At 33.1% G+C, this 16532-nt stretch overlaps 1 protein-coding gene across 11 annotated transcripts in view; it reads left to right on the top strand.

The window, feature by feature from the left end:
* Positions 1–16532, top strand: part of LOC143210726 (Y+L amino acid transporter 2-like) — a 694702-nt gene that overhangs the window by 3414 nt on the left and 674756 nt on the right. For 4 of the 11 annotated variants that reach the window (XM_076427853.1, XM_076427857.1, XM_076427856.1 and 1 more), the window contains exon 2: positions 8233–8911. The exons of 1 other annotated variant lie outside the window; for it this stretch is intronic. In XM_076427853.1, coding sequence (XP_076283968.1) covers positions 8650–8911 — 262 coding nt within the window. In that variant the 5' untranslated portion in view covers positions 8233–8649. Of the gene's footprint in view, positions 1–3426; positions 8912–16532 lie in introns of those variants that run through there. 6 more of the 11 variants (XM_076427855.1, XM_076427854.1, XM_076427859.1 and 3 more) reach the window with 6 other exon arrangements.

Genomic DNA, 16532 nt, shown 5'->3' with positions numbered 1-16532 from the left:
AATGGAGTTCTCTCAAATGTACGTCTACAGTGTTAATGCTTTTTTTCGTTATATAATACAACAAACGAATTTTATTTCATTAAAATGGAATTTAACACATTACACTGTGTGCGATATTTTCGTAGTTTCATTCCAGCCACAATTCTCAAAATTATCCCCATATGACATGCGATTTTATGCATTTATGATTAAAATGGATAGATCTAACACAAAACAGATTTTTAGCGATTTAATTAAGAAATACTAAATATATTACAGTCTACAAGTTTATTGTATATCACATTCAGATGCAAAGCTTATCATTAAGGTCACATGTTCAAAAAATTTCAATTTAAATATAAATGTTCTAATTCACCGGCAATCAGTGGGATTGTCGTGCCCTCTTTTTGTATGTTAATGGAAAGACAACATATTGACGATAGGGGTCATTCCATGCCAAATCGATCACTTTTTGCAGGCACCATCGTCGATTTTGTTCTAAATGAAATATGTTGTAATCCATGTGAAATTAGGGGGGGGGGTTTAAGTCATCATTTTGCCGGTTTCGAATTTTTTTTAGAAATGGCAGGCCTTCAAATTTTGAAATTTTTGCCCATTTCGGCGAAAACGTGCCCCACTTACGAATTTTTATCACAGGAACTATTTGTCCGGTTGAGCTACATTTTTTTTGTTTTGTTCGGAAAGGATTGGGCTATTACAAAAAAATTTTTTCAACCCCGACAATTAACTTTATGATGTCGAAAAATTTAAACCAGTTCTTTTTTATGTTTTTTTTCGATCGGGCTCAGTGATTTAAATTTTGAAAAAAATATCGTAATATTCCTTGAAGTTTCCCGTTTAAAATGAGCCCTTGAAAAAGGTGGCATCGTTAAAATTGGCGTCACAATGAGCTGGTAAAGGACGCCGTGTACCTCCGTTTCAGGTAGAGGTATGTAGTGTTCTTTCTCGAGAATTCTTTCTCGAGAATTTCTCGAGATATTTTATAATTGGTTATTTCTCATTTCTCGAGAAATTTAAATCTAGGAAAATTCTAATGAATATCATTTATTTTATAACATATTTTCGGAAATTATCAAATACATACAGTAAGGAGCATAACTGATTCCACACACTTTAAATCGGAATAACTTTTATATGAATGGACCAAACGACTTCAATTTCTCTGTAAGGCTAGAAGAATTACATTTTAAATTTTTACAACTTTTTTAGCTGGCCCAGTAACGAAAATTTAAAAAATGTCTTTTGTCAACTGGTATAAATTATATACGCTCTGAAATTTCATTGAAATTGGTTAATTGGTTTACGAATTATAAACGATCAAAAGTGATAAAAAGGCCGAAAATCTTGAAAAATTGTAATTTTTAACACTTTTGATCGTTTATAATTCGCAAACCAATTAACTAATTTGAATAAAATTTTGGGAGCGTATATAATTTTGAATTTTCGTTATTGGCCCAGCTAAAAAAGGTGTAAAAATCAATTTTTCTATTGTTTTTCACAATTCCATCCAAATGCATTTTTTCAACATATTTTTTACACACCATTTATTATACTAATTCTTCTAGCCTTACAGAGAAATTGAAGTCGTTTGGTCCATTCATAAAAAAGTTGTTCTGATTTAAAGTGTGTGGAATGTGGAATCAGTTATGCTCCTTACTGTATGTATTTGATCATTTCCGAAAATATGTTATAAAATAAATGATATTCATTAGAATTTTCCTAGATTTAAATTTCTCGAGAAATACTGTAATTTCTCGAGAAATGAGAAATAACCAATTATAAAATGTCTCGAGAAATTCTCGAGAAAGAACACTACCTCTACCTGAAACGGAGGTACACGTCCTTTACCAGCTCATTGTGACGCCAATTTTAACGATGCCACCTTTTTCAAGGGCTCATTTTAAAGGGGAAACTTCAAGGAATATTACGATATTTTTTTCAAAATTTAAATCACTGAGCCCGATCGAAAAAAAACATAAAAAAGAACTGGTTTAAATTTTTCGACATCATAAAGTTAATTGTCGGGGTTGAAAAAATTATTTTGTAATAGCCCAATCCTTTCCGAACAAAACAAAAAACTAGAGGGTTATTGTTGCTTGCTCGCTTTGCTCGCTCGCGATTAGGGTTGTATTTGCTCGCTCGCTTCGCGAGCTCGCGGATAGGACTGTTCTTGCGAAAGGGTTAGTGGTACCAGTGTGCCCAGATTCCACGCTTTTTTTCGTGCATGCGCGGCTTTTCAGCCTCAGTAAAGTACGCTTCGCGAGGAAATGTGGCAGCTTGAGCGCCATGCCGAATGTTAAGAAGTTGATATGAACTGATTATGAAAAACGAATGAATGACACAAGTGTATTTGTATATATATTCGGCCTTGGCTTTGTGTGCAAGAGAAGGGTCTAAATTGATCTGTTAATTATTAATTAATTAATTAATTATTTTCACTAAAGTGATCTGAAATTGGTATGCATATAAGTTACCGAAATCTATAAAACGCATTTTTTAAATTATCATTACAGGCCCAGATAAAAAAGTTGGCAAAACATCATATTTTAAAATTTTGTATAATTCCTACCAATTGCAATCGTAAGAAATTTGAGTTTACTTATTCTCTAGCGAACTAGCCGGTCTAACATCTTAAAAAAATTCAAGTCCTTTGGACCAATTTCTAAAAAGTTATGCGATTTTTAAGCGTGTCCACTTATTATCGCCGCTGACTGTAGCTGCCTCAGGGCTCTGCTACATCATCGCATCGGCCGCCTCATAGCTACGTTACTGTTTTGACGCGCATGCGCGAAAAAAAGCGTGTTATCTGGGCACACTGAGTGGTACGCATGGCTAGTAGTACCTATAGCTATTAATGTTTTTTTTGATTTGGTGTGTGACTCTCCACGAGCCACACAAAGAACTTCCCGATTCGTTAGTTGCAGTATATTATTATCATTATTAAGTGTATGTTTTAATAAGATTATACGTTTTCAGGGAAATTCAATAGTTTTCTACTTATCAAAATGTTTGCTATATGGCGTCACATTAAACGAACATCGCAGGCTCGTTGCTCGCTTGGTTCCTTGTTATAGCATACTAATGTTGCAAAATAAATTGTCTTAATTAGTTTTTCGCAAACGATACAACTCATCATTATCCGGGTTTGCAGTATTGATCTTGGTTTTCTTCGATACTGTTAATTTAAATTGTCCCAAAATATATAAACCGCGCTCAATTTTGAAACTCTGCTCAGTGCTACATACAACATTTGTAAAGTTCGCCTTTCTGATATTTTAAAATCCAAACATACTTTCTCGTATGTTTGTCCCTGACTTTTATGAATCGTAATCGCTTCAGCAGGAACCACTGGAAATTGACTACGTGTGATTTGATATTTTTCCTCACTCGACATATTTACTTGATTCGATATTTTTATTATTGGTGTTAAATTTTGATCAATATTTGCATTTTTCATATAATCACGATAACGAGTTCTTACTTTCACTCCTACTCTGGCCAATTGAAAATCTAACCACAATATAGACGTAATTTTAGTATTTTCTTGAAAAGTAATAAATTTTAATATTCTGCATGTGTGTGTGTGTGCTCCATTAACCAATCCGTTTTCAACATCAATGTTATTAATAATTATCATATAGTTTATATTAATTTTCAATTTAATCTCAGTTAATAATTCGTTTTGAACTGATTGTTTTTTTCAAGATTGTAATATAAATTTTTTTTGTACTTTCATCGATATTCTTTGAAAATGTATTCTCGGAAGTAGAGATGATTAACTCACTCTTGCATTGGGATAATTTTCGGTTATTGTAAGCGGAAACATCATAAGGTACAAAAAAATTTTTTTTTAATTTTTTTATAAAATTTTAAAAAAATTGAAAAAAAATTTTTTTGTGTAATTACGTTTGTTTCTTCGGTGGAAACTTTCCGTTCTCTCGTATAAATTGCATTGCAAAAAAACTAAAAAACTACTTGACCAAAATGGACCAAAATCTACGTTTAATGACATATTTAATCTGGTATTAGCAACTATTTCCTCAATAGTTGTACCAATTTGTTGTTCATTGTTATTATTCAGAACTAAATATAATAATCTTTCGGCAATATCGTTTTATATTAACAGTAACACACACACACATGTGTCTAAATAATAACTGTAACCTTAAAATTTTGAAACGCATATTTGTGCTAGTGGTGAACAAAACATTTATCGATATATCGATAAAATATCGATAATAAAAATTATGTTAATTTACGATATGTAGCCAATTTATAAATTTTAGAATAAGATTTATTACATTTTCGGCTATAAACGTTTTTATTTGTTATTAAACATACAGATTACAGTGAACGCATTTATATGCTTGCTTGGGCTGCAACCTAGTGCTGCGATCTGAAAGTATCTTTCCTGTTTTTGAAAATATTTGTTCACTTGGAACAGATGTCTCTCAGGCACTGACAAATATTTTATGGCTATTGGATATACAATATTTTCGGAAAATATACAGGGTGTCACAGGGTGTCAATATACAGGGATGTAAACATAGGTCACATAGAGCTTTATTAAAAAGTTATAACAAAAATACGGGAATATATTGCGTAATAAATACTGCGCGAGCATTGGCTCGAATAGATCAGCAATGTTTACATTCAGTGTACTTATGTAAGCTGTGTTTAAGTGTTTATTATCTGAAGTCACCTAAGATTGACAATAACATACAATGCCAATGCTCGCAGTAACAGCACAAGTCGGTTACTATGTATTCCTATAATACTTGACTTCTCCGTATCTTGTAGGTTTCGACTCAGGGCCGTAACGAGGACGTGGCGAAAGAGGCGCCCGCCACGGGTGCAGCTGGGTTTGGGGCGCAAAACAAAGAATACCGACCCGGTTGAGGGTCGCTTGGACGGTTTTCAAATCTTGCAAAAAAAATTACGAACTCTCATTACAAAACACGTATCCAAATCTAGACATAGAATTAAGGATTTTCATAACAATGCCTGTAACAACAGCTTCCTGCAAATGTTCGTTTAGCAAATGAAAAATTGTAAAATCGTACCTTCGTTCTTCTATTGGACAAGAGCGATAAACAAACATGTCTATAATATCAATTGAAAAAGATGTGTTGCCAAAACATTAAATTATGACGATATAATAGATGTGGTTACAAATGAAAAAAAGGGAAAAATTACTTTATAAAATATGCTGAACTGTTTTATGTTTTTATTATACTTATTATTTTTTAACATATACCTATGTTTTGTATCTCCTTTATTTTGTCGTCATTGAATATGAATAAAAATTTGTTCTTATTTAGGTTATAGATTATTTATTCATACAAATACCTTGGCAAATACATTATTGTACATACAGGCAACTCATTTTGATGAGGTTTATATATAGTATTTAATATATTGAAAATTTATTTAAAATTTTTAATTTTTCTGTCATTATTGGGTTACGGGGAGGCGCAAGTTAGACACTTGCCACAGGCGCTTCATACCCTCGTTACGGCACTTGATTTCATTTGGCTAAAAGCGTGACGTAGGATGTCACATATCCTATTTAAATACAATTTTATTTCTTATTTGCAAATAAAAGATTATTTATTATTTAGATTAAGGTGGAAATCATATAAATAGCTTCTGGTCTTCTCTTATATCTTGTTTAAATAATACATAATTAAATAATAAATAAACGTGTGATTTTAATTGCAAATAATAACTAAACTTTTTATTTAAATACAATTTTATTTCTTATTTGCAAATAAAAGATTATGCTGTTATTATTTGGATTGAGGTGGAAATCAAATAAATAGTTTTTGGTCTTCCCTTATTTCTTGTATTTTGTATACACAATGAACACGTACGCGTTTTTTGTCTGGTATAGCAACCTTTGAGGTATACGTATACAGTAGTATACACCAGTGGTCGGGCCCGTCCGGAGAGCCCAGCTGTCTATAAAAAAATACAATTTAATTTATTATTTGTCAATAGAAATAACTTTATTATTTTATATAGTAATTCATTTAGAATTGCTCTCAAATAATAAATAATTATTTCGTTCCGTAATTTGACGGAAGGAATTTGACGGAACGTATCTACAATGATTTTCAATCTTCTTGTCTCTTGCGTCCTCGCGAAGATATTTTTTCTTATTTAGTGCCATAGAATATACTGACACAGTTTGGACCTTAAAACCTGAGACACTCTGTATACAGTAACTCCCACTAATATTCGGACACTGAAAAAGACGATAACTTTTTTAATATTGGACTATACGATACCGACTTTTTTAAGAAGTTAGAGCAATTGGTTTACTACACGATATGAAAAGAAATTTTTCCAAAAATTGCAATTGGTCGGAATTATAGATAAAATACTAAAAGTTGCATTTTACAACTTTTTTATGTGGGCCTACAGTGGATAACGAAAGTATTCGAACGCCCTTTAAAACAGAATAACTTTTTTATAATGGCACCAAATGACCTGATTTTTTCTAATCAATTAGAAGCATTGGTTTATGAAATGATATGCAAAAAAGATTTTCCAAAAATTATAATTTACAAGGTTACATGCAAAAATAAACAAGGCATTTGTTAAAACTTTTTTATTTGGGACCTTAAAGAAAATTTAAAATGTATGTTTTGTAGATCTATGATAGCTATACACATGCTGAAAATTTCATCGAAATCGGTTGACGCAGAAAAAAACGACACGCATCGGAAGATTTACGATTGTGTGGATTTTAAGCAGAAATTGATCAAAAGTCGTGTAAAACTACGATTTTCACCATTTTTAACCGCTTGTAGTTCGTGTGTATGTTAATCGATTTCGATGAAATTTTCAGCATGTGTATAACTAACATAAATCTACAAAACATATATTTTAAATTTTCATAAGGACTCGAATAAATAGTTTTAACAAATGCCTTCTTTATTTTTGCATGTGACCTTGCGAATTATAATTTTTGAAAAATCTTTTTTTCATATCATTTCATAAACCAATGTTTCTAATTGATTATAAAAAAATCAGGCAGTTTGGTATAATTATAAAAAAGTTATTTTGTTTTAAATGGTGTTCGAATACTTTCGTTACCCACTATATATTGAAAATTTTTTAAATATGTTTTTTAGATCTGTGTCAATTATATGCACTGTGAAAGTTTCATCGAAATCGGTTGATGCGGAAAAAACGACAGACATTGAAAGATGTAAGAATCCTTAGATTTGTTGCAGTTGGAGGCCAAAAATCCGGAAAATCTACAATTTTTACCATCTTTAAATGTTTGTAGCTCATTGCAACGTCGACCGGTTTTCACGAAATTCTCACAATATGTTTAATTGACACAGATCTACAAAACATATTTTTTAAATTTTCAATATAGGTCCGCACATAAAAAAGTTGTAAAATGCAACTTTTAGTATTTTTTCTACAATTCCGATCAATTGCAATTTTTGAAAAAATTTCTTTTCACACCCTGTAGTAAACTAATTGCTCTAGCTTCCCAAACAAGTCCGAATCGTATACTACGATATTAAAAAAGTCATCGTCTTTTTAAGAGCGTCCGAATATGTATTAGTGGATGTAACTGTATTATTTAATTTCGAATGGATTGTGAAGGAGAGAGATTAATGGTACAAATAGAAATATACCGATGCTATTCATGTTTATAAATACAAATGACAGCTGAAAGAGCAGTCTATGCTGGACAAAATTTTAAACAAAATAGTTATCTCTCGATTTATATTATTTTTGACATGTCGATAACTATTGTATATATTCATACATATCGTTAAATGCATCTCCATTCGTGCACCGCTATGTTTTCTGTTTCGAAATTTTTTTGACCGTTACAGAGAAACTGGCTATTATACAATGTACATATATGTATAGATTGCATGTTTACCATTACAAACTCTTTTAAGCAAAACTCTCTTCTGATACCGTTTAGATTGCCTATATATGTACTTAATAAAGGTTGTCTCACAGCTTTGTCATGGTCAATATTAAGAGGAAAGGTTATCTAGTTTCGTAATTGTTGGAAATATTATATTAATGACAACATGCGGTGTTGAAGAAAGTAAACTCAAGTAAACTATAAAACACACGGTACACAAGAAAAAAGAAATTCCTTTTTGTAATATAGATTTGTATGATTTCGTATATAGTGCAGTGTGCGTTGTATTATCGTTGTAGAGTGTAATTGAGAATTGAATGAACACACAGGGCAAAGTGAGTGGACCGGAACGGGCAACCGAACGAGAGAACGAGAACGAAGAAGCGCGGGCGAATTCAGATTAGAGGTTATGTTGTCCGCGAGACGGCGACTCCGTCGTAGTTGCAGATGGACGGGATTGCAGTAGTCGCGCACGTGTATCCGTTGAGTAACGACGCCACGCGGTACTCTTTGTCCCTCTCCCTCTCTCCCTTCCCTCTCTTTCTGTCCCTGTCTATCTTTTTTCGTTTTCACACGTGTATATCGCGCGTTTGTACCTCGCGGCTCGCGGCATGGTCGGACTGGACCGTTCCCGTTCACGTTCACGTTCAGTAGTTTTTCGTCGGTGCACCGGCAAGTATCTCGGCAGCAGTGGTTAGGCTCGAACCGAGGAAACGCGAGAGAGGGTCAAAGGAAAGACACACACGATGCCGGACAAAGTCGCGCCAGCCGAGAAGCAGGTCTTCAGAACCGTCAAGTCCGACTCTGTATCCGACACCGTCAAATTGAAAAAGGAACTCGGATTATGGGACGGCGTGGCGATTATCGTCGGCATCATCGTTGGCGCCGGAATCTTTGTCGCGCCGAAAGGTGTTCTAATGAACAGCAACAGCGTGGGACAGGCGTTACTAATATGGATATTTTCTGGATTGCTGTCGCTGATTGGAGCCCTATGCTACGCGGAACTCGGTAAGTACCTTCAAAACCGACCGGTTCTTTCTCTTTTTACCGAACGAGCGAGCACGTTTTCAATCAGAATTTCCCATGTGGTCTTGTATGTAGTTCGCGTGGGAACCTCGTGTTGTGACCCGCGTTCGACGAATCCCGCGCGTTGCTAAATATACATATATTTAGTTGTGTTCGCATCAACAACATTTCGAACAGATCGGAAAGGATTTTTCAATAAACATATTTATTGGTCGTTGAGAATCCAGATCTGACCGAGAACTTTTTTCCTCATTCAAAACACAGAAATCAAAGCATAAATACTTATTCTACCTTATTAATTGACTGTTTATTTAAGTGAATATTTTATGCGAGTGCTAGAAATATTGTACCTAATACACAAACACCGCGGTTAGATTATTGTTTACAATTTACAATTAAACTGTAAGTTTTACGCAAAGATAATAGACTCGACATTATAATTAAACTATAATCAAATAGAAACACTTACAATATTTCTAGAAAATTACTGTTTATTTGAACTGCGAATTTGTGAAAACGTTCCCAGTTTTTCAAATAATATTGGTTATGTGTATGACTAAACGATTTAGTAACGATTTTATGTAGTTATATTGTGTTACGATACGAATGTTTGCAAATAATTTTTAATGAAATATATAGCATTCTCCCGGTCATTGCTATTCCTATATAGACATGCTGTTACCTTTTTAGTTTCTTACATGGCGCGCGTCTGTAGACAGACGTAGCAACTCTTGCATCACTTTCTTGGCGCGTGTCGCCAGGTGCAGCGCTTGCTTAGTTATTCGACTGATTGAAATTCGTACATTGATCTCGTCGAAATCTTGAATGAAAATTTGCATGGAGCGCGTTCTTGCATATCAAAATAAGATGAAATTAGAATTATATAGAAGTGATGAAATTGTGACTTTAATTTCACTTCGAAATTTTAAGAAACAAAAACTTATCTGACGTAAAACAACGGCCGCCGCCAATAATGGCGCTTGTCGGTTGACAGTATGGACGCGGGCCGTGGTGTACATACTATGTTTTCTTTTTTTTTTTCTTTTGAAACTACAAAATGTCGTATGTTATCCTTTCGGACGTTTATGTCGAATATTTTTATTGTTTCACGACGTGTATACCAATTTTGGAGAAACAAAATTTACTTTTGCTATATAAAATGTAATAAAATGTATTGGGTCGGCAAGGAATTTCGGCATTTTAAGGTGAAATAAAACCGAATTTCTTCATTCAAACGATAAACTGTAATCAATAAAATATTTATTCTTTTTGGCAAAAGATCATCGAACAGAAGGTAAAATATCTTATTCATTCAAGTTCATTGCTCGAATAAAAAAAAATTACTTTGTTGCCAACCTAATAGGTTATACAGGGTATGTCATTAGAGTGGTTCTTATTTTCGACTAATGAATTTCTTTTACAGCACCCCTCAGAATTGTTCAAAATAATAAAAAAAAATCTGTATAAAGTTTGAGCTTCCACAAATAACGGGAAAACGTGCCCCAAGGCCCTTAAACGTTAAAATAATTAATCATATGCTCATAAAATCGTTTTTCTCGAATACTTTCTAAATTATTTATCGTATTTAAAAATATGTGAGACAAAACCTGTAGGCTGCGTCTTTTATGTCCTATTACTTTTTTTCGAAAAAATTGAAAAAAATGTCGGACCAAAAATACAGAAAGTGGAACCAAACAATTTTTTTGACTTCGAATTTCCTACCAAATAATTTGCAATTGAAAAAGAAATAAGTTCTGAAAGTTAAAAAAAATACACATTTTTCGCTACTGTTTATTGATAAACGATGATGAAAACGCACTAGAATTTTCAGATTTCAGAAAAAAATTTTTATTTTAGTCCGACATTTTTCTCAATTTTTTCGAAAACCGTTTGTCTTACGAAAAAAAGTAATACGACATAAAAGACGCAGCCTGTCCAGATCTACAGGTTTTGTCTGACATATTTTTCGAAGCGGTAAATAATTTAGAAAGTTATTCGAGAAAAACGATTTTATGAGCATTTCATTATTTTGATGTTTTACCTTGGGGCACGTTCTTTTGTTATCCGAGGGAGCTCAAACTTTACACGGATTTTTTTTATTATGCGGAACAAGCCTGGGGAGTCCCGTAAAAGAAATTTTGAAAAAAATGTTCGACAAGAGTAAGTAAGAGCCACCCTAGTGTGTCGGTTTAAAAAAAAACCAACTTTTTCGACGTTTTTTTTTGTTTAGTTATCAATTTTTAAGAAAACATTTGGCATTTGTTACGTGATTAATGCAATTTAACGATATGCTATCATCATTATTAAGGGTCATGTTACATGGAAGATATTGATTTAAATGTATATTCTAGGTTGTATCAAAAGTTTCTCTTGGAAAGTGATCCTTTAATATTGCTAAATAAATATAATATTAGGTTGTCCCGCGAAAGTTGGTTTTCGATTCATGCACATAATGCAAATTCATGTTATAGGAAGTAGTAAAACATTAATATTATTGTATATAATATAAATATTATATATAATATAAAACATAAATATTATCGCATTGTTTGTATTTATTTAGCAACATTAAACATTCCGAAAGAAACTTTTAGGACAACCTAATATATGTACATTGTATATGTTACACCAGTGCTCCCCAACCTTTTTATCGTCGCGGACCGGTCAACGTTTGATAATTTTACCGCGGCCCGCTGAAGGGGGGGGGGAGAGGGACGTTGATTGTTTATATTTCAGATTGTTCTGATTTAATAATTTTAATTTAATTGTATTTAATATTCCTTGGGCGGACCGGTACCATTTGATCCACGGACCAGTACCGGTCCGCGGACCGGGGGTTGGGGACCACTGTGTTACACCACAAACATTGTTGGAGTAAGTGTTTATCGCGGAGATTTTATGAGTTATTTTATGAGTTTTTAAATGTAATTTACAAGACGTACATGTAATTTTAAAATAGTTTCCTTTTATCTCTTCGAGGTCTGCCGCCCAAGGTAGAACGTGTTTTATCTAAAATTAGATACCTAATAATCATTATACATAAATAATTAATTATTTGAAATACCTACTTGTTTCTATTTTAAAAATACCATAAAAGATTCATTTTTATTTGGCGTTTCAAGCAAATAAATCATTTAAAAATAAACTTTCATTCGAATGGTTTTTTATGTCAGTCACTTTGTTCGAATAAAGTAATAAATAATTTCAGCTGAAGAAGAGGTTATTGAAGTAGTTGAAGTAATTATTAAATTTAGATATGGTAATTTTTGTAGTTTAATGATAAATGTTTAGATGTATTTACTTTTAAAATTGTTCTTGCCTTAAATTTAAGTAGTTCCTTGAAAAGACATTTGTATTGTGGCAAATGTAGCATTTTTGCAAAAGAAAGACCTCTTTGCATTATTTTAAAAAATGATATGGGTATTCAAATAAATGACCTGTAGCCCCAGATAAGCTAATAGAATATTATTTTAAGAGTATCCATTCCCCCCTGTTATCGACTAACAGTAAAAACCATCTTTTGGAATATACAGGGTGAGTCACCTAACGTTTGCACCTCAAATATCTTTGTTGTTCTAAAGATACGTAAAATATTGTAAGGACAAAGTTGAATGGTATAATGGGGCTGGCACGATGCAAAAAATATTTTGTTTTTATGTCATTTGGGTAATTGTGCATAAAGGGTCCCACCTCACCGATTTTGATAAAATTTAAATATGTTGTAAAACTCAACATTCTGAACAACTTTTTCCTATACATGTAACCGCCGCTCAGCATTAGTTTTTGAGAGATTTGTGAAAAACTGCAGCTACTACTACATTTAATTTTGCCTATACGTGCACGCCCGTGCTGTGCGTATGCTTCAGCATGATGCGACCGCTCGTCAACTGTTTCTACAGATATATCACTACGATCGTCGGACGATCCGATATACCGCGTGAACTTTTTAAATCATATGATGATGAAGAATGAGTACATATTATATTACGACGACACCACACACACCCACCCAGTGCTTAACACGCACCCACTGTTTCTAAATTATACTCTAGATTCTTACGTATTTTCACGTGCTACGTATTTTGCGTATTTTCACGTACGAATATGATATTGAAAATTTTCACAAATGTTAATTTCTTAACGGAAACCTTCTTTTTAGAAACATTGGGTGCGTGTTAAGCACTGGGTGGATGTGTGTGGTGTTGTCGGCTCTCATCTCCACAATGTCTTTACAAACTCAAAATAAACGGATGCAAGTACTTTTCTATATAATTACCCTGTGATCATACATACATAGACTGAGCTTTCAATTTTCAAAGAAATCTCCTAGATTCTTGGGTTCCATCTGTTTATTTTGTGTTTGTAAAGACATTGTGGAGATGAGAACCGACAACACCACACACACCCACCCAGTGCTTAACACGCACCCAATGTTTCTAAAAAGGAGGTTTCCGTTAAGAAATTAACATTTGTGAAAATTTTCAATATCATATTCGTAATCAGCACGTGAAAATACGTAAGAATCTAGAGTATAATTTAGAAACAGTGGGTGCGTGTTAAGCACTGGGTGGGTGTGTGTGTGGTGTCGTCGTAATATAATATGTACTCATTCTTCATCATCATATGATTTAAAAAGTTCACGCGGTATATCGGATCGTCCGACGATCGTAGTGATATATCTGTAGAAACAGTTGGCGAGCGGTCGCATCATGCTGAAGCATACGCATAGCACGGGCGTGCACGTATAGGCAAAATTAAATGTAGTAGTAGCTGCAGTTTTTCGCAAATCTCTCAAAAACTAAGGCTGAGCGGCGGTTACATGTATAGGAAAAAGTTGTTCAGAATCTTCACCCTGACAACATATTAAAAAATCATGGAATTCGGTGAGGTGGGATCTTTTATGCACAATTACCGTCATTTGTTTTAGAGATACATATCAAGGTCCCCTTCATTTTTTTAAATGGAATGAGGTATTTTCTGATACATCAATCGATGCAGATGGACATTCGTTATAAAAAAAGTACTAACCTATGTATGTAGAAAAGTTAGTAGTTCAAGAGATATTTCAATTTAAATAACTCTAAAATATCATTACTGTCGTGTGTGTGTGTGTGTTTGTTAGACGTTAGCGTTTACTTACTAGTGTAACGTCTTAGTACGATATATATAGTACATAATGGTATTTTAGAGTTATTTAAATTGAAATATCTTTCTGAACTATACTAACTTTTCGACATACATACACTGGGTAACGAAAGTATTCGATCGCCCTTTAAAACAGAATAACTTTTTTATAATTATACCAAACTGCCTGATTTTTTTATAATCAATTAGAAGCATTGGTTTATGAAATGATATGCAAAAAAGATTTTCCGAAAAATTATAATTTACAAGGTTACATGCAAAAATAAAAAAGGCATTTTTTAAACTTTTTCATTAGGGCCCTTAAAGAAAATTTAAAATATATGTTTTGTAGATCTATGTTAGTTATACACATGCTTAAAATTTCGTCGAAATCGATTAACATACACAGGAGCTTCAAGCGATTAAAAAAGACGAAAATCGTAGTTTTACACGACTTTTGATCAATTTCTGCTTAAAATCCACACAATCGTACATCCTCCGATGCGTGTCGTTTTTTCCTGCGTCAACTGATTCAGATGGAATTTTCGGCATGTGTATAACTAACATAGATCTACAAAACATATATTTTAAATTTTCATTAAGGGCCCTAATAAAAAAGTTAAAAAATGCCTTTTTTATTTTTGCATGGACTATGTAAATTATAATTTTTTGGAAAATATTTTTTTCATATCATTTCATAAACCAATGCTTCTAATTGATTATAAAAAATCAGGTCATTTGGTACAATTATAAAAAAGTTATTTTGTTTTAAAGGACGTTCGAATACTTTCGTTACGTTTTTATAACGAATGTCCAGCTGCATCGATTCATGTATTAAAAAATACCTCATTCCATTAAAAAAAATGAAGGTGACCTTGATATCTCTAAAAAAAAAAATAATAATGTTAGGTGACTCACCCTGTATATACATATACATTGTATTATTTCCAAATTACTTGTAGGCACAGATGTAAAACCGCTATTATTTTATTATCGATATGTATTGTCGGAAAACCAGAGTAATGTACATACATACAATGTATGTACACTGTACACGAATGTAAAGTTACAACCAGTGTTGGGCAATAAATAAATTTATTTAAATAAAAATTTTAGTAACAAGATATTTGTTATTTGGATATCCAAATAAACAGCAAAAATAATTTATTATTTGAGCAAGTCCATATATAAATGAATTATTTAAAATAATAAAGTTAATTGCTATTTACACAAATACAATTTAAATTATTATTTGTATTGACAAATAATAAATTGAATTGTATTTTTTTATAGGCAGCCAGGCCCGACCACTAGAGCGGTATACCTGAAAAGGTTGCTTTAGCAGACAAAAAACGCGCACGTGTTCATTGTATTTATATAATGAAAATACAAGAAATAAGAGAAGACCAGAAACTATTTATTTGATTTCCACCTCAATCCAAATAATAAGTAATCTTTTATTTGCGAATAAGAAATAATAAGCAGATCACACTTTTGGAATTATTTAAATTACTTTTATTTAAATAAAAAGTTTAGTTATTATTTGCAATTAAAATCACATGTTTATTATTATTTAAAATAAAATTTGCCCACACACACACACAACGCTGATTGTAGCGCGACCGACCGTCCAAGGGGAAATCCCCTACTAGTGGGGATAAAAAAGTAACACTATCTGTAGAGACTACAGTCACACTATGCGAAGAAAGACTGTACTTTTATTTATTTTTCCAAATGTTTTTCATTTTCTTCTTGTTTTTGTGGCTGTATGAAATTTTGGAGAATTAGCATTCTCAAAAAAGGAATTATGCTCTCTCGAATGATACATGCTAATTAGTAGGGGTGTGCGAGAACCCGAAATATCGGGTCGGGTCGGGTCGGGAACACGAAATTTTTTCGGGATCCGGACGGGTACCCGAAAATTTCGAGATTCTCGAATTTATCGGGATTCCCGAAATTTTCGTGAACCCAACCCGACCCGACTCGTCTCGACCATCGGGTTCCCGATATTTCGGGCTCTTGCACACCCCTAGCCTTGTGTGGGTACTTGCATTTGTGAGGATTTCATTAAACGCATTTATGGACACAACGAATACCATTTTACATTTACCGGCAACGGTAAAATTTAGCTAGTATCATGTACTATTATTTTATTACATACATAGTATTATTCTAATCACACACGCACAGCTTGCTGATGTGCTTTCTGTGGTTCACACACGCACGCACGCACGCACACACATTAATAGATAATTAAACGTATTTAAAAATACAGCAAAAAATATTTGTTACTGCAAACAGGAAATTCTCAAGTATAGGCCCGACGTAATTAGTAAAATTAGTGGTGTGCGAGAACCCGAAAATGTCGAGTCGGGACTAGACGAGAATTTTTTCCTGAAACCGTCGAGAATCCCGAGACTTTCGAGAGTCTTGACACATTCGAGAACCCCGAAATTTTCGAGAACTGGTCCCGTCTCGT

This window comes from Lasioglossum baleicum, chromosome 7 (assembly GCF_051020765.1).
Source record: "Lasioglossum baleicum chromosome 7, iyLasBale1, whole genome shotgun sequence".
Classification (NCBI taxonomy): domain Eukaryota; kingdom Metazoa; phylum Arthropoda; class Insecta; order Hymenoptera; family Halictidae; genus Lasioglossum; species Lasioglossum baleicum.
Note: the sequence above shows the minus strand (reverse complement) of the source record. Positions and strands in the feature narration are given on the sequence as shown.